This window comes from Leptonychotes weddellii, chromosome 4, assembly GCF_054177405.1.
Source record: "Leptonychotes weddellii isolate Sample4059 chromosome 4, ASM5417740v2, whole genome shotgun sequence".
In the NCBI taxonomy this organism is placed as follows: domain Eukaryota; kingdom Metazoa; phylum Chordata; class Mammalia; order Carnivora; family Phocidae; genus Leptonychotes; species Leptonychotes weddellii.
The window spans coordinates 25478868-25496163 of record NC_138372.1 but is presented as its reverse complement, the minus strand read 5'-3'; the positions used below and the strand labels follow the sequence as shown (position 1 = coordinate 25496163).

Genomic DNA, 17296 nt, shown 5'->3' with positions numbered 1-17296 from the left:
CCTCCTTTCCCTGCAGGGCCTTTGCACATGCTTTCCCCCCCTTGTCTGGAAAGTGCTTCTCTCTCCTTTCTCCACATTCCTGACTTTGCCCAGTCAGTACCTGCTCACCACCAGATCTCAAATGAAACACCATTTATTCAGGGGTATCTTATCTGACCCCCTACTTTGGTTCCTCTGTTAGATGCTTTTATTGCTTCCTATATTCAGTCTTCATGGCACTTACCACGTTTCCTATTTTTGTATTTGTGTGGTGGTTTAGTTAATACCCACCTTCCCCACAAGGAGCTTCTATTACTCGTTTTTAGCTTAGCATCCTATCACTCTGGTGCTTAACTGGTGGTCCACACTATACTGAATGAATAAAGGAATGAGTAAATTATTCCCTTGCAAGAGTGTTTGGAGGGCACTGCCGCCAGGGAAATGTCGGTGCCTCGGTGTGAATATGATGAGCCGGGGATGGGGGGGTGGTGTGTGAAAAGGAGCTCTCACCACGGAGAGGGCCAAGAAGCTATTAGTCCCTCCTTGGGGCTCCTGATCCCACACCTGAGACTTGGCCCTGCCCACCTCTCCCACCCCACCCAAGCTCTCCCCAGCAACCCTGCTCCTGCCCCTACTCCTTGAGGGCTTTCCACACACTGACCCCTCCCTCTGCATCTCTTCTCCCCGTTCTTTCTCACATGGCTGGCTCCTCCTCAACCCTCAGGTCAAATTTACATGCTGCTCCTTTAGAACACACCTTCTCTGAGTAGGTTTCCCTGGTATTGTTCATCCTTTCATCCACTTCATTTCCTTCTTTGAAATGGACATGCACGTATATATTTGTTTATTGTCTGTGTCCCTGGATGAGTGAGAAGCTTTTGGTTACATCAAACAGAAAATCCAGCTCCACTGGCTTAAACAGGAAGTTGTCTGGGGGTAGGACTGGATTTGGGGTTGGTTAACTCAGTGGTCTTCTCAAGGACCTAGGTTCTCCGCATCTCCCTGCTCTGCCACCCTTGATGTTGGCTTTCTCCTCAGGTTGGTCAGCAGGATGGATGCAGCAACTCCAGCCATCACAGTCAACTTCATATCATACAGGCAGAGTTTTCTCTCTTGTTATGTGTCTTAGTTAACTATTGCTGTGTTAACGAATCATCACAAAACTTAGCTGTCTAAAACAATATTTATTATCTCACAGTTTCTGAGGGCTAGAAACCCAGGAGTGGCTTCGCTAGTTGGTTCTGGCCGAGGAGCTCTCCTGAGGTTATTGTCAAGCTGTTGGCTGGGGCTGAAGTCATCTGAAGGCTTAGCTGACGCTGGAGAAGCTGCTCCCAAGCTTATTCATGTGGTTATTGGCAGGGGGCTTCAGTCCCTTGGCACGCGGGCCCCTCAGGCTGTTTGCAGTGTAGCAGGGGCCTCCTCCACAGAGGGTCCAAGAGCGGGAGAGTGACCAAAACAGAAGCTACAGTGTCTTTTAGGACCTAACCTCTCACGTGACATGCCACCGCTTCGGCTGTGTTCTGTCGGTCACTCAGCCCAGCCCTGCTACAGCCTGGAAGGGGACTACACAGGGTGCGAACACGAGGAGGTGTGGGACGCTGGGAGGGCCTCATTTTTTTTCTCCAAGAGTGAGGATGCCTCTCCTAGAAGCCCAAGAGGCTTTTCTTTATATCTGCTGACCACAGTTGGGTCGCATGCCTGTACCTAAACCAGTCATTCATGAGGGGTTGGGGACCATCATTTTTGCCTCATTACAATCATGATTCACCCCTAGGCCTAGGATCTACCTCTGCTGAAGCACAGAGGTGGGGGGTGGGGGGGAGCCAGGAGGAAGATGGCCACTTGAACAAAATCATTTGGGCAAATGGGAACGGATGTTGAGTAAGCAACTGAGTGTCTATGACACTCACCTGCTAGACTGTAAACCCTGTGAGAACAGAGGCTACATCTTTTCCTACTACTGCATCCCTACAACGTAGTCCACTGCCTGGTACCATATTTGTTAAATGAATGAATTCATTACAAGATGGAGACCACATGCAGGAGCTCTAGAACTAGTACCGGATAGGGGCAGATATCACCAGGCCCTGGCTCCTTAAGTTCTTAGAAGGCAGGAGGCCACCTGCTCCCACCCACCACCAGCCCCAAGGATAGACAGGACTGGCAGAATTATTCTCACTTTATTTCTGGAGAAGTTTGATCAGATGCAATAACACTGATTCCAGGCGAGGGCAGGGGGCATGGGTACCCCTAAAGCAACCAGTATCCTGTGGCCCAAGGTGCCCATCCCCAGACCTGGGTTCCCCCTCAGTTACAGTTAAATAGAGAGAGGAAGATCACCCCAGGGAGTCTTGGGAGGGTCTGCCTCCTGCACCCGCCCCCTCCACGCAGAGGAGTCTGAACACAAGCTATTTACAGTATTCACATCCACTGTACCCCACCAAACCAAGGCAAATACTACAGGTGGCCCCTCCCCAAGGGAGGAGGCCAGAGAGGCTGTGAGTGTATGTGTGTGTATGGGGGGGGGGGGCGCGCATGTGAGCACACGAATGCACTGAGGGGCAGGATCTGGCTCCGGCCAAAGAGACATCAGTCTATAAGGTGCAGATTAAAAATAACAGAGGACCCACCCCCACGGGCCCAGGCCACTTCTGGCTTTGTTCTGTCTCTTTCTCTTGCGGACGTCCTGGTAGATGATGCAGAGGAGCCCTCAGCTGCACCTGGATCCAAGGCAACCTCCTAAAGGACTTCTGGGAAAAAAGCAGGGGGGGAAACAGTCAAGGCAAACCATGCCTCCAAGCCCAGATGTCTGGGGGTCTTCAGGGTGCAGTGTGACAGGGCCTCTGGCAGAGCTGGAAGAAAGGGCAGGGCTGGGGAGTCTGGAGAAGGCTGCGGGGAGGGCAGGCAGGGGTCCAGGAGTCAGGAATCCCTACCTGTGACCTGTGGGGGCTGTACCACAGCTTTCTTGAGGAAGGCTTCTGCCTCTGCGAAGGGCAGGAGTGCCTCTGGCGTTCGGCCCAGACTCTTGTCCCCAGAGGGCCCCTTAGGGGAGAAGCCATTCTCCTGGTGTGCAGGGAGAGGCTGTAGGCCATTCACCAGGGACCCTGGCGACTCCTTGCTTGGCAGGCTGTGGATGCAGGGCCAACACTTAGGCACTCCACCCCAAGACCACCCAGGCACCCCACAGCTCCAGTGTGATCCTGCCTCCCCGCTCAGGGTAACTGGTACCTCCACTGAGGCTCCTGGGGGGCCAGCTCCTCTTTCTGCACTGCCTCCTTCTGCAGCCCCAGGGGCCGAGCCTCCCCGGCTTTCACAGGCTCTGTCACAGGGAAGGAAGGACCATCAGTTAGGAGCTAGGGAGAGGAGGAAGTTTGAGGGTGGGTGGCTAAGGGCATGGAGATGAGGGGAACAGGGCCTTTACCTGGGCTGAAATTGTTGGCTTGTGCCTCCTTCCTGTCCGGCTTCTGCTTGGAATTGGAAGAGCAGTCAGACTCAAGGGCTATTTGGCTCCCGCCCGGTTCTGGTGCTGACTTCTCCTCTCTCCCGGCCCAGACCCTGAGTGCCCCCCCTCCCACGCGCCCCAGCTCTGTTCCTCACCCCCAACACTGCCTTTGGGGAATCCTGACCTTGGTTTCAGCAGCTTCTGACTTCCGAGTCCTCTTCATTATCTCCTCCAGACGCTGTTTGGAGGCCCCACATCAGTTAGGCCCAAGTCCTGCCCTACGTGGAAACCTCCCACCAGCCAGCCCCTGTCCTGAATGTCCCTCCCAGGCCAGGAACCAGCACTCACTCCAACTCCTTCTCGACCGACCCTTTACAAGCCCAAGGCAGGGCCCACCGCCCCGGCCTCCACTGGCCGGTAACTGAAGCGGGAACCCAGCGCAGAGCACGGCCCCGCCCACGGAAGCCCCGCACTGCTCTGCAGACCTTTTTGCGCTCTTGCCGCTCCTGCTCCTCCCGCTGGAAGTGCTTTTCCCGCTCCAGACGCTGCCTCTCCGCTTCTTCCCGGGACCGAGCTTCGGCCTCTTCTTTCTGCCAAGGACCCCCGCGAGCTCTAAGCAGCGGGATCCCCCGCCTTCCCTCCGGGCCGGCCCCCAGCCCGCCCCCAGGAGGCGCCTGCACCCACCCGCGGGGGGCAGGGCGGGGGTGGGTGGGCACCTGCTTCTGCAGCCGCTCCTGTTCCTCCTGCTCCGCCTGCGCCTTCTCTCGGGCCTCCTGCTCCTCCCGCCTCCGGGCCTCCGCCTCCCTCTCGGCCCGAGCCTCGGCCTCCCGCGCGAGCTGCTCCTCCCGCATGCGTCTGGGGCACAGAGGAAACTCGGGCTCCGTCCTGCGCTTCTCCCGCAGCCTCCGTAAGGGCCCCCTTCAGTCCCCAAGGGCGCACTTACTTGTCCCTTTCCGCTTGTAGCCTCCGCTCCTGTTCTTCGCGCTCCCGCTGCTCCCGTGCTTGGCGCCGCTTCTCAGCCAGGAGCCGAGTGGCCTCCTCTCGGTCTGTGGTGCCAGCCATGGGTTTGCTAGGGGTCGTTGGTGGAGCAGGAGCTGGGGGTGAGGTCAGGACAGCAGTATCTGGAGTGGGATCCAGGACCAGGAGTCAGCATACACCAGCTCACGCACCGCCATCACCACTGCCTGCCCCGAGCTTCTTGGACCTCAGGGCGACCCACCCACCCAACTTCTGCCATGGACTCAGGTGGTGTGTAGTGCTCCCCTCTGGCCTGTGTTCTGGGCCTGGACCTGCCGAGGGCCGGAGCCTCCAACACCCAGTCCCCAGGCACCTCTAGGCCCCTATCTCTGACCAGGTCTCCCACACAGGCAAAGTGGGCTTCCCTTGCCCAGCCCACCTGCAGGGATCTCGGCTGTGGGCTGCTCTTTCTGCGGCTGAGCTGGGGTGGGGGAGGGCACAGGCGAGGGTGCTGGTGAGGCTGGGGCTGCTGGCTCCTTCTCCTCACTGGTCTTGCTCTTGCTGTGGTTCTTGTCCACAGGTCCTGTAGCACTGAGGCTCTCCTTGGCCTCATCCTTCCTCCGAACCCGCCCCTTGGGTGATGCAGTGGTGCCCCGAGGGGATGGTGGTTTGGGGGGTAGAGCGTGGCCTGGCCCTGGGCTGGGGCAGGGAGAGGCAGGCCTGTGCCAGGATGTGGGGGAGGATGGCTGGGCCTTGGCCTTGGGACTGAGAGAAAAGGAAAAGTTAGGCTTTGAGCACAGCGTCCACACACACACACACGTACACACCCTCTGAGCATGTCATTCCCTCAGGGAAGTATCCCCCCTCCCCAGGGTAGCTCAGCTCTCCCCACCTTACAGGCTCTCACAGAATCAGATTATTTCCTTTTAGAGCATATGTCCCAGTTTGTAGTCACATATTCATTTGTGAGTCTTAGATTAATGTCCGTCTCAGTAAATGAGAGCAAGAACTGAGGCCTGGCTTGGCTCCCCAACGTGTCCTCAGCGGCCAGAACAGGACCGGGCAGGTCCAGTTCACTCATTCAGCAGGTATTTGGCCAGTGCTTACCAGATGCCAGGCACCGGTCTAGGTGCTAGGCTACTTCAGCCATCAAAACACACACACAAAATCTGCCCGCAAGGAGCTTTCATTTTCATTCTAGGGGTGGGGGCCCAACAAATATCTGTGAATGGGTGGATGCACGAAAGAACGGCCGGGGGACGCCGGGGACGTGCAGGCCCCACCGCGCGTGCCCACCTGAGCTCGGCGGGGCCCGCAGACAGGCGCGGGCGCGGAGACGCCGGCAGGGACTGGCGCTTCTTGAGGCTGCGCTCCCGGGCCAGCGCACTCTTCTCCTTCTCATTTTCCCGCTCCTTGTCCTTCTTCTCCTTCTTCTGCACCTGGCGGGGAGGGGGAAGGAGAGGCGCGGCAGGGCTTAAGGGCGCCGCGCTCCCTGCGCCCCGGCTCCCCGCCGCGCCTGCGCGCGCACTCACCGGGGAGGCCTCGGGCCGGCGGCGGACCTGGGCCGGGCTGCCCCCAGCGCTGGGCTTGCGGCGCTCCCCGCGCTCCCCAGCGGGGGCGCAGCGGTGCGCGCTTCGGGGGGCGCTGCTCGGCGGCGTCAGGGGGCTGGCGGAGGCCGAGCGCGGGCACACCGGCACGGCTGCAGAGGGATGAGTGCGGTCGGGGTGCGGCCCACGAGCGAGGCTGGCCCCTGTCCCGCCCCTCGTGGGCGCTCTCCCAGGGCCGCTGCCCCTACCCTGGTCCCGGCCGTTGCGGGGCAGCGTGACCGCACTGCGACTCCGTGCCAGGAAGGAGAGGGTGGGTGTCATCAGGCGGTCCACGATGCTGCTCTCCCAGGCGCTCAGCTGCAGGCTGCGATCTAGAAGGAGAATGCCAGGAGCAGGTTACCGCTGGGGGCCTAGGCAGGCAGGCAGAAGCCAGGGGGGCTGTTAGGTACCATCCGTGCCAAGCCCAGGGAGGCTTCCCCCAGGACCCTTACCCCAGTCAGGTGGGGCCACATTTGTCTGCCCTGGGGCCTGACCTCCACTGCAGACCCAGGCAAGGAGAGGCTTCCCAGGGCAGTGTCCTGCACTGCTTGAGGGCCCCCTTTACCACTTTCCCTAGGTGGAAGACCCCGTCTCCTCCCATCCCACTGCAAAGCACTGCTCCTCCTGCTACCAGAGGGCTGGCCTGGGGAGGATGACCCCATGGGTTGGGGACAGTGAGGGTCCTTGTGCTCCTAACTGAGGGGTGTCCCAGGCCAGATGGAGGCTGCTAGGGGGCCTGGCTGGCCTGGGCCACCCTGCTCTGTCCCCTCAGCTGCTGGGTTATTTTTAAGCCTCAGTCAGGTGGAGTTGGTACAGCAGCTGATTTGGTTGCTAGGCAACAGAACAACCAAATAAAAGCTGGAGAAACTTATAAATAACTCCTACCATGGCCCCTTCACATGTGAGCACCAGGGCATGGTGGGAACACAGGGCCATGCCACATTGGTCGGCCACAACTCTGGAGCCAGCTAAAGCCCCGGCTAGGGCTCTGAAGGCAGAGAGGGTGTGGGGTTGCTTGGGCCTTCCAGGGTGGACCTGGAATAAGGGGCCCCCTCTGCACACACAGCACCCAGGCTAGTCTGGTGCTCAGGCACAAGGCCACCTGCCTAAGGCTAGCCGAGGCCAGCTGGCAGTGGTTGGAGATGAGGCTGCCTGCCCATTCCCACTCTCCATCCCTACCCCCACCCCCACCCCCACCCCCACCTCCACCTGCTGTTGAGGCCCCAGCCAGGCTTTCTGTCTGCTGGGACACTGCCCTTTGTCTCTGTTCTTCTCCCCTGCAGGGCACACCTCTGTCCTCAGGGTCCAGACCCAGACGCCACCACCAGCTCCCCTGAGGGGCGCAGAGCACTGAGTGGGGTAGAGTGGGGATGGTGACCTGGCGTATGTGAGGGGTCCTGGAACCTGGGGTTCTTGCTGAGCTCTGGAGGAGGCTTGGTGGGGGGCTACAAGGGGCTCTGGAGGGAGGGGGCTGGGCCTTCTCTTACTTCTACTGGGGGAGTTCCAGAGCGTGGCAGAGGACTTTGAGAGCCGCTTGTTGATTATAGAGTCCACGTGTTTAGGCAGGTTTACTGCCGACACGGAGCACCTGCTCCCACCTGGAGGGGAAAAGACACGGCATTAGGGCCGGGCCGGACAGGAGCCAGGGGGGGCACTGAGGCCTTCCATGCAGGATGCTCCGCGGGCAGGGTGGGAGAGGGAGGAGTGGGCAGGCTAGGAAGGAGAGGAGGAGGCAGACTTGGCTCTGGGAGGAGGGGGAGGATAAGGGACCAGAGACAACCTGGATTGGGGGAGCTGATGGAGAAGGAACAGACGGAGGGGATGGAGCACCTCCTGGCCAGGAAGCCATTCCCTAGGGCTGGGCGCTCCCCCACAGCCACCCAGCCTCGGCACTTGCTGGCACTGCCCCGCCAAGGCGCTACGGCTACAAGCCCCACGTACTGGGACAAGTGCAGAGACAGTCCTCAACAGAAGAACCACAGTCACGGTCCCACAAACCCACACATCCATAGGGGCACACAAAGACAAAGACATGCGGGCACGGGCATAGAGAGTAAAAGGCACAGTTCCACATGCACACGTGTGTGCAGACATGCACAGACCCAGAAACACAAACACTAACAGACGATGTGTCAGACCTGGATGCACACAGGCACAAACCCATCGAGACAACTTCATCACGATATCTGTAATGGCTGACGTTTGTTGGCTGCTTACCACGTACCAGGCACCGTGCTGGGCACCACACACATGTTACCTCACTTGATCCTCCCACACATCTACCTACAACCTCGGGGGCAAGTAGTATGGTTATCCCCATTTTACAGATGAGGAGACTGACATCGAGAGGTTAGAGGTCACACTGCAAGTGCCAGAGCTGGGGTCCTCACCCAGTTCTGTCTGACTCGGGGGCCCTCACTGAGGTACACAAAGCCACAGACACACCAAGGCAAACACGTACTAAGACACACAACACACAGATCCATGAGCACGTACACTGAAAGGAACACAGCTGGAAATATTGAACTTTGCCATTACATAAAGACATCCAAACACAAGGGGACATACATGCCAGCCAAGAATCAGACACTGATCCTGATGGCCCTACATGAAGAAAACTCAGAGACACACACATCCACCTCCCAAGACAAGTTCACAAGGGGGCGACAGTTTTCTTAAATACCCAGTGTCTGCAGGGCATTAAAGTGTTCTTTTCTGTATCATCGACTAATAGTAATAACGGGAACAAAGAGGCTCATCTAAAACGACAGCGGTTTGAAGAGCAAACCAAACGAAGAGAATTCACCTCTGACTTGATAGCAGAAGTCCTTGGGAAGGGACAGCTTGGTTTACAAGACCATTCCAGAAGACACAAGTCCCATGAAGCAAGGCATACCTGCTGCTGCAGGGGGCTGCCACCTGTTGGCACCGAAGCTCCTCCCTGGCCCCACTCATCAGGCCCCTGCCTCGCCCCCCCCCCCGCCGCCCCAGGCCCTCTAGCCTACTCACTGGTCTTACGTCCTGGGGAGCTGTGGTGCAGGGCTCCTGCCCAGGACCAGCGCTGCTGCCGGATTTCAGCCCAAGTCTTCTTCACTGACCGCTGGATGGCTGCTTCATAGCGCTCCTGGTGGGGTGAGGGGAGAGGGGAGAGGTCTGGGCTCAGACTCATTCAGCATACCTTGGAGAAAGGCCCTTCTCTCTGCTGTGACAATGTCTCTCCCACCCAAGTTTTCCCTGACTCATTGCAGGTAACCAAGGTTACTGAATCCTTGCTATGATTAAAGACCATTTGTAACAAATCCCTTCCAACTTGTTCTTGGGGAGCCTTTCACTGTTCTTGAGTCATTTCCTGGATGTATGAGCTGTTTCTCTGAGGATGGGGTGGGACTTTCCCTGCCTGAGGCTCCCAAGCGGGGGCCATGTCCCCCTGGCCCCGAGGGTCCTGACCTTGGGGCTACGTTCTCCTTTTAGCCTAAGCCCCCACCCCCCCACCCCTGCAGGGGGCCCGGCCACTTTCTCTTTCCTTTCCTCACCAGGGCTCAAGCCAGGGCCCTCCTACCATCCTGGAGCTCAGCACATTCACAGAGACACATCTCCGCCTGCATCAAACACACCCGCCTGGGACACACACACAAATACTCGCACGGACTCGCCCACGGCTACAGGTGCCCCCCCCCCGCCCAGCATGCACAGAACTAAATGTATCTGCAGCCGCACAGATGCCCAGATGGTGCACGCTCAGGGACACAGCTGTAGATACGGATACAGATACTACCGCATGGACACAGATGACGCAGGGGCGTGGACACAGATGTGCGTCCACACTGAGCCAGCGTCCACGCGTGTGCGTGCGTGCACGTGCCCGCAGACCCGTGCACCCCTAGTTAGCGCTGAGCACGCACGCACCTTGTTCTTCTCCAGCTTCTGCCGCTGCCGCTCCTCCAGGGCTGCCCGGCGTTGCTCAGCTTTAAGCCTCTGCTCCTCCAGCCGCCGCCGGCGCTCCTGGAGCTGCTTCTCCCGCAACACCTTGGCCTTCTCCTCCTTCTCCAGCCACACTGCTTTCTTGGCCGCTGTGGGGAAGGAGCCCCAGGGGGTGTGAGGGGTCTCAGTCAAGTAAATGGCCTTCCCTGTTACCCTGGCCCCAGGTGGGTCTTTCTTCTGCCTGCTTGGAGGCGGGGGAGGGGTGGGCCCTCTGCTCCCAGACTCCCCGCCTCATACTGAAGGGCTTCTGGAAGACAGGCTCAGGCCTAGAAGGAGGATTTCCCTGATGGAAGGTCTCTTTCTCCCCCATTGGCCTCATGGTTTCTCGGTGCTAAAGGAGACATGAGTTCTTTAGGGCCAGATCCCTGTCTGACTTTGGAGCCTGCTGGACAGATTTTCACGTATTGCGTGGTTAAGAGCATGGGATTGAGGGTGAGATGAGGCTTCTGGGTCTGAATCGCAGGTATTCCACTAGCTGTGTGTGGCTTAGGAAAATGATTTCATCTCTCTGAGCCTCTGTTTCCCCAACCTGAGAACAGGTGGAGAGAATTAAATGGGATAATGCACGTACAGCTCTTAGCACAGGACACGCAATTAAGCGTTCAAAAGTGTTAGTGCTGTGGATAAGAGACTGACGGTGAGGGTGGTAGGGATGATGACGCTTCCCCAACACTCACCCAGATACTTGGCCCGTTCTTCTCGCCGCTCCTTTGCCAGCTTGTGTCTCTCTCCTGCTTTCTTTACATCTTAGTCAAGGGAATGAGAAGAGACTTAGGTCAGAGGCTCGCCCCAAAAAGGGGAGTCAACCTCAGGGCCCTCCCCCAGGTCTCATCCCCATCCCTTTTATCATCTCCTCCTGGGCCCAGGAGATTCCCTCCAGTGGCGTCAACCAGGGCTGGAGGCCCGAGCCGAGGAGTTTGGCCCAGGATGAGGGACACCATATATACCTTGCTTGGTGGGAGGGCCGTCAGAGGCTTGCACCGCTGTCGGGGACGGCTGGCTGCTCCTTCGAGGAGGCCTGGCATCCCGTGGGCCTGTGACTGGTGGGGTGGGTCCCCTGATCTTCACTTCTGAGAAAGGAGACTCTTCCTGCTGGGGGGCTGATCTAGGCCCAATTGGCCCTGGGGGGCTCTCTGGTTCCAGTGGGAGTTCCTTAGAACTAGCGGCATTCTTCATGGCAGGAGGGGTGTCTGGGGGAGTGTCGGGGACCAGGGCTGACATCGGTGGTGGTGGTGGCGGCGGGGAGGGGTCACCTTCTGGAGAAGGTCTTGGCTCTAGGGGGGTCCTGGCTGCCACAGCTGGAAGACCAACACAAGAGAGGAGAGAGAGTCAGATAGCACATCCTTGCCATCAGCCCCACACGGAGATCTCTCCCTCGTCCAACTAACATCCATTCATTCACACAACATGCTTACCGAGTTCCTTCTGTGTGCCAGGCCCTGTTCCAGATACTAATGATACCATGGTGAGAACACAGCCATGCTCCCTGCCTCTGTGGAGCTTACCTTCTGGCAGGTAGACAGACAAACAGCTAGGCAGTTACAGCATAGAATAAGGACTATGTCTGAGGGCAACACAGCAGAGGTGGTTAACCTATGTTTGGGGGGCTTCCCAAAGAAGGAAAAACCAAGCTGAGAGCCAGAGGATGAGCTGGGGTTGACAAAGCAAGGAGGAGAGGGTTCTGGCAAAAAGAAGAGCATCTGCAGAAGGGGCAGAAGGGAGCAGGGTGTATCGGAAAGACAGAGAAAAAGTCAGTAGCACTGATTAATGCCCGGAGCGGTAATGACTGGTTTCCATGTCTGCCTCCCCCACCTTTCTGCTTTACTTTGGGGTCACGGGGCCCACCCCAAGGCCTGGTGCACAAAGGGTGCCAGTGCTGGGCACGTGGGACTGGCCAAGAGGAAGGACATGAGCTTGGGCACAAGTGGGATGCAGTGTTGCTCACTCCCCCATGGGCGCGGCAGCCAGCTACTTTCACTTTGTCACCTTTTTTCCTTTCCCAAACACCCACAGATTTCTTCTTTTAAGACAATAATATTTCAAGGGGCACCCGGGTGGCTCAGTCAGTTAAGCGTCTGCCTTCGGCTCAGGTCAAGATCCCGGCGTCCTGGGATCGAGCCCCGCATCGGGCTCTGTGCTCAGCGGGGAGCCTGCTTCTCCCTCTCCCTCTGCCTGCCTGTCTACCTACTTGTGATCTCTCTCTCTCTCTCTCTCTCTGTCAAATAAATAAATAAAATCTTTAGAAAAAATTAAAAAAAAAAAAGACAATAATATTTCAAGATCCCTGGAAAAGACAGCCAAGTGCCAAGTAAGGAAGCCATGTGATTTGGTATGGATCTGTATATGCACATGGGTGAGCATGTGTGTATTCTGGAGAGTTGAAAGACAGGCCCGGTTCTGATTTTAGTACCCCAAGACGGGAATGGACGGCATGCTTCCCCAGCAGGTAACCTTGGTGAAGCCAATCCACTTTTTTTTTTTTAGTTCATTGGAGACAGAGATACAGAGAGAGAGAGAGAGAGTGAGCAGGGGGAGAAACAGAGGGAAGGGGAGAAGCAGGCTCCCCGCTGAGCAGCGAGCCCGATGTGGGGCTTGATCCCAGGACCCTGGGATCATGACCTGAGCTGAAGGCAGATGCTTAACCATCTGAGCCACCCAGGCGCCCCAACCAGTCCACCTTTTTTAAGTCTCACTTTTCACATCTGTAAAATGGGGATAATGAGCCCAAGCTAGCAGGGATGTCAGGGAAGTGCCTGGCAGAGTTCATGTGCCAGCAAACACCACTTCCTGCCCTTTCCCTGTGGGTCTCATAAACCTCTGCATGTTGAGCCCCGCAGCCATCTGCTGCTACTGAGCACTGAAGGGAACAATGGGGACCCGGCCCCCGAAACGCAGGCTCAGGGAGCAGGGCCAGGGTCCATGAGAAGCTCTATCTAAGGAAGCATTTTTTGCTTTTACTGGATGCCTCCACCAACTAAGTCCTCTCCTCTGGGAAATCTGGCCCTCTTGGGAGGTGGCAAACCCCCACCCCTGTGGGTGACAATGTGGGTGTAGGGAGAGGACGCTCCCAAGGGGTCACGTTTGGGACTCTGGGCGCCTTTTTCAGGGAGACAGGTGTCCTGTGGCTGAATGTGGGCTCTGAAGGCAAACTCTTTGCATGTGAATTCTGGCTTCCCCATCAAGTGTGTGACCTTGGGCTAGTTACAGACCCTCTCTGTGCCACAGCTTCTGTTGCGGGATAGGCATAGTACCTATCTCACAATATTGTGATTTTAGTCATAATAATAACCCTTAACAGTTACATATTTCTCAATTTCTCAGCTTCCTATATTCAAAGCATTTTACACATATTTGTTTTAGTCCTCACTGACAATTACTTATGGAGGAGCACTATAAATATCTTTTTTATAGATGGGAAAAGTAAAGCAATTTGGGGTCACTCAGCTGGTAAGTGAAGGAGCCTGGACTTGAATCCAGCATCTGTCACCAGAGCCCCGGCTCTTACTAGTTACAGCCTCCTGCCTCTGTTTAAGGCAGTATGAAGTAATATGTGTTATGCAACAAAATCTGAGGCTCACAGTTTTTCCCTTATTCCCTCCCTTGCAGCTTCCTGGGCTCCAGGCAAGGGCCCCAGCTGAGGCCCTGTCTCCCTAAGGGCCCTTCCAAGTTGGCCAGCCCCTAGGCTCCAGGACAGCCCACCCCGCTTTCTCCACACCAACTGCAGATGGCTGCCTGGCCCCGATTAGTCTACCTCCCAGACACCTGCAAACTCTGTTCCAACTCCAGTGGGCAATATAACTAGCAGCAATCATTTAGTGAGTGTTTACTATATACTGGGAACTGAGCTAGGCCTTTGTACCCCTATCCTGCATCCTTCTATGAGCTCTGAGAGGCAGAAATTGTTATGCCCATTATACAGATGAGACGGTCAAAGCTTACCCCATGAAGTGATTTGCCCAGGGTCATAGAACTAGCATGTGGCAGAGGCAGGATTTGAACCCGGGACTGTCCGGGGCCAGAAAGCTTCCGTGTGAGCGTACTAAGCTTGAGGCTGAGGGTGAGGTCTGTTTACTGTCATTCTCCTAGCAGCTGTGCGTGCTGCAGGTGTTGCAAGGAAAACTGGTAGGCGGATGTTTGTCTACACCTAGGTAAATCACACCCACCAGGCAAGACACGAATGTCCCAGTAGGTCCCGGCTAGCTGTGTGCAGCTTGAGAGGAGGAGGTGGGGGGATGAGGCCTGGAGGGACCTGCACTCCAGTGTCAGATGCACTGGAGTAGAAAGAAAGGTCCTAGGCTTCAGAGTCAGACAGGCCTGGGTGGGAAACCCCAGCTCTGCTGTGGGACCTTGGGCAAGCCCTGAGCCTGTGTGAGCTTCAGTTTCCTCACTGAGGTGTTGGCACCAACAGCGAGTAGGTACAGCATCTCTGACTCCTGGCAGGGGCTCGGTAAGCGGCACCTGCCCAGAGGAATCTGTCCACTTCTCCCGATCTCTGCTACAAGAGCCCATTTGGGTCAGGCCTTCAATGACACTGCTCTTCTCAAGGTCACCAGTGAACATTGCTAAATCAGCAGCAGCCGTTTCTAGGTCTTCATCTTGGTAACCCAGGGGCTGCGTTTGACACGGTTGATCCCTTGATGCTCCTTGAACACTTTTGCACTTGGCTGTGAAGACAACACACTTGCCTGGTGTTCCTTCTACCTTGCTGGCTGTGACTTCTCAGTCTTCTTCGCTGATCCCTCTTTAATTGCCTAACCTCTTAGTGCCAGGTGCCCCAGGCTCCGTGGAGCAGCTCATCTCTTTTCCGTCTGCATGCACTCCCTTGGTGACCTCATCCAGACTCATGGCTTTAAATACCATTGCTCTGCTGATGAGAACCAAGTTTGTATCTCCAGCCCAGACCTCTCCCTTGAGTTCCAGTTTCGCTCATGCAACTCCCTATTTGGCATGACACCCTTGCGTGTCTTACAGACACCCCAAATTTAACACATCCCAAACTGAGCTCCTGATCTGCCTCCCAGAACCCTGCTTCTCTCCCAGTTTTTCCCCATCTCAGTCAGTGGCAACCCCGTCCTCCCAGTTTCTCAGGCCAAAAATCCTAGTCATTTTGGAATCTTTTCTTATCTCACACCCCACATCTAATCTCTCAGTAAATCTTTTTGGCTCAGTGTGCAAAGTATATTCTGAATCCAATCACTTCTCACCATCTCCAATTCTATCATCTTGGTTCAGCCACTCTCATCCCATATAAAGACTCCCTGCTGGGGCGCCTGGCTGGCTTAGTTGGTGGAGGTGGAGCATGCTCTTGATTTCGGGGTTGTAAGTTCAAGCCCCACGTTGGGTGGAGAGGTTACTTAAAAAATGAAATCTTAAAAAAAAAAAAAAAAAGAAGATTCCCTGCTGCCATTTTCTGTTCCCCTTTCATCTTTTCTCAACACAGCAGCAGAGCGATTCTGTTTAAAAATAAGTTAGATTGGGGCGCCTGGGTGGCTCAGTCGTTAAGCGTCTGCCGTCGGCTCAGGTCATGATCCCAGGGTCCTGGGATTGAGCCCCACATCGGGCTCCCTGCTCAGCGGGAAGCCTGCTTCTCCCTCTCCCAGTCCCCCTGCTTGTGTTCCCTCTCTCGCTCTCTCTGTCAAAAAATAAATAAAATCTTTAAAAAAAAAAATAAGTTAGATCAAGTCACAACCCTGACAAAATCCTCTGAAGAAGCCCTCTTGGGGAGGAAAAAAACAAAGGCCTTACAATGGTCTCCGAGGACCTTCAGGATCCCCCTCTTAGGCCCATTACCTCTTGGGCCTCATCTCCTCCTCCTCTTCGCCCCCACCCCAGTCTTCCAGCCACTGTTCCAGGCATGCTCCTACTGCAGGGCTGTGTACTCGCTGTTCCCTCTGCCGAGATCCTCTGCCCCAGATTGGGGCGCTCCCTCACCTCCTTCAGGCTCTTATTCCAATGTCATTTACACCCTCCCTGACCCTATTTTAAATTACAAACTGCAATGAAGTCTCCCTCCCCTTTCCGACTGTATGTTTTCTTTCCAATTCTATTTTTCTCCCTAAGTATTAATACCATTTTAACATTGTCTCCCACCTTTAGAAGATAATCTCCACCAGGGCACATATATGTCTGTTTTGTTAGCTGTTCTATCTCTAAGGCCAACAGGGCCTGCACATAGGTGCTCTACAACTATGTGTTGAATGAATAAATCAATGAACTCCACCTTGGCTGATACCATCAGCATCTCTCCTACCTGGATGACTACAAAGTCTCCCCACTGCTCTCCCCACACCCATTCTCACTCTGCTCTCCATGGAGCAGCCAGAGTTAAGTGTTTGCAAATGCAAATCTAATCATGGTACTCTTCGACACTTGAAACCTCTCAGTGGCTTCTCATTGTTTTAAAGATAAAAACAAAATTCTTGAACCCAAACTATAAGTCTGGCATAGTCTGAAGTCCCTGTCCTCATCTCCTGCATCTCTTGAATCTCTTCTCCATGCTCCCCACTTGCTTTCTGCACTCCAGCCACACTGACCTTTGAATTATGATAACCGTTCATATTCCCTCCTGCCACAGAGCCTTTGCACATGCACTTTCTACTCTTTTCTTAGTTAGCCCCCATTTAGCCTTCAGATCTTCACTCGGACATCATTTCCTCAGGGAAGGCCTTCCCTGGCCTGTCAGATCAGGATACATTCCTTCATTCTATATAGTCATGGCTTCGTGTGCCTCTTGTTTGGAGCACTGTGACTGTTACAATTTTCAACTTCCTTAGTGTGCTTCTCTTGTTATTGTCAGCCTCCCCTTAGACCGAAAGGAAGCCCTATAAGGGCTGGGCTATGTCTGCTTTGCTCACCACCACATCACCAGCAGATGGTACTGAATGAGAATGAGAATAAAGTGCATACTCGAGCGTCACTCCAGCCTAACGCTGTGCATGGAGAAGGAGATATTTACTCTAATAAAGAATAAATCCATGTGGTAATTTATTGCAAAGGGATAGACACTTGAAGGGAAGCAAAACAACTCCATCTCAATTGAATTTGGGCAGCTTCCTGGACAAGGCACTCAGGTAGAAGTTAAAAATAATAATAAATGTTTGGCTCCAGCAGCTCAACAAGAAAGACTTCTCGAGAAGCAAATGGGACATTTGGAACTCTTCTTTTGACCTGGTGGACTATTGACCCTAAATACAAATATTTTCCTCAGAAGCATGCCAACACTGATGAAATGCCATTGGGACAGTGTTACCCAGAACAAATTATAGTAAGCCAGATTAAGTACTTGGTTAGTTATCCTTTTTTTTTTTTTTTTAAGATTTTTTATTGGGGCACCTGGGTGGCTCAGTCGGTT

At 55.2% G+C, this 17296-nt stretch overlaps 1 protein-coding gene across 5 annotated transcripts in view; it reads right to left on the bottom strand.

The window, feature by feature from the left end:
• Positions 1 to 2140: 2140 nt before the first annotated feature.
• MAP7D1 (MAP7 domain containing 1) overlaps positions 2141 to 17296 on the bottom strand; it is a 22470-nt gene continuing 7314 nt past the window's right edge. The window contains exons 2-18 of one of the 5 annotated variants that reach the window (XM_081818096.1): positions 10893 to 11243; positions 10623 to 10691; positions 9871 to 10034; positions 8974 to 9088; positions 7452 to 7562; positions 6174 to 6296; positions 5911 to 6077; positions 5675 to 5817; positions 4818 to 5143; positions 4365 to 4542; positions 4138 to 4276; positions 3907 to 4011; positions 3606 to 3659; positions 3401 to 3443; positions 3208 to 3298; positions 2913 to 3106; positions 2141 to 2729 (exon numbers count right to left, since the gene is read on the bottom strand). In XM_081818096.1, coding sequence (XP_081674222.1) covers positions 2719 to 2729; positions 2913 to 3106; positions 3208 to 3298; positions 3401 to 3443; positions 3606 to 3659; positions 3907 to 4011; positions 4138 to 4276; positions 4365 to 4542; positions 4818 to 5143; positions 5675 to 5817; positions 5911 to 6077; positions 6174 to 6296; positions 7452 to 7562; positions 8974 to 9088; positions 9871 to 10034; positions 10623 to 10691; positions 10893 to 11243 — 2384 coding nt within the window. In that variant the 3' untranslated portion in view covers positions 2141 to 2718. Of the gene's footprint in view, positions 2730 to 2912; positions 3107 to 3207; positions 3299 to 3400; positions 3444 to 3605; positions 3660 to 3906; positions 4012 to 4137; positions 4277 to 4364; positions 4543 to 4817; positions 5144 to 5674; positions 5818 to 5910; positions 6297 to 7451; positions 7563 to 8973; positions 9089 to 9870; positions 10035 to 10622; positions 10692 to 10892; positions 11244 to 17296 lie in introns of all 5 variants that reach the window. The other 4 variants (XM_081818095.1, XM_081818094.1, XM_081818098.1 and 1 more) reach the window with 4 other exon arrangements.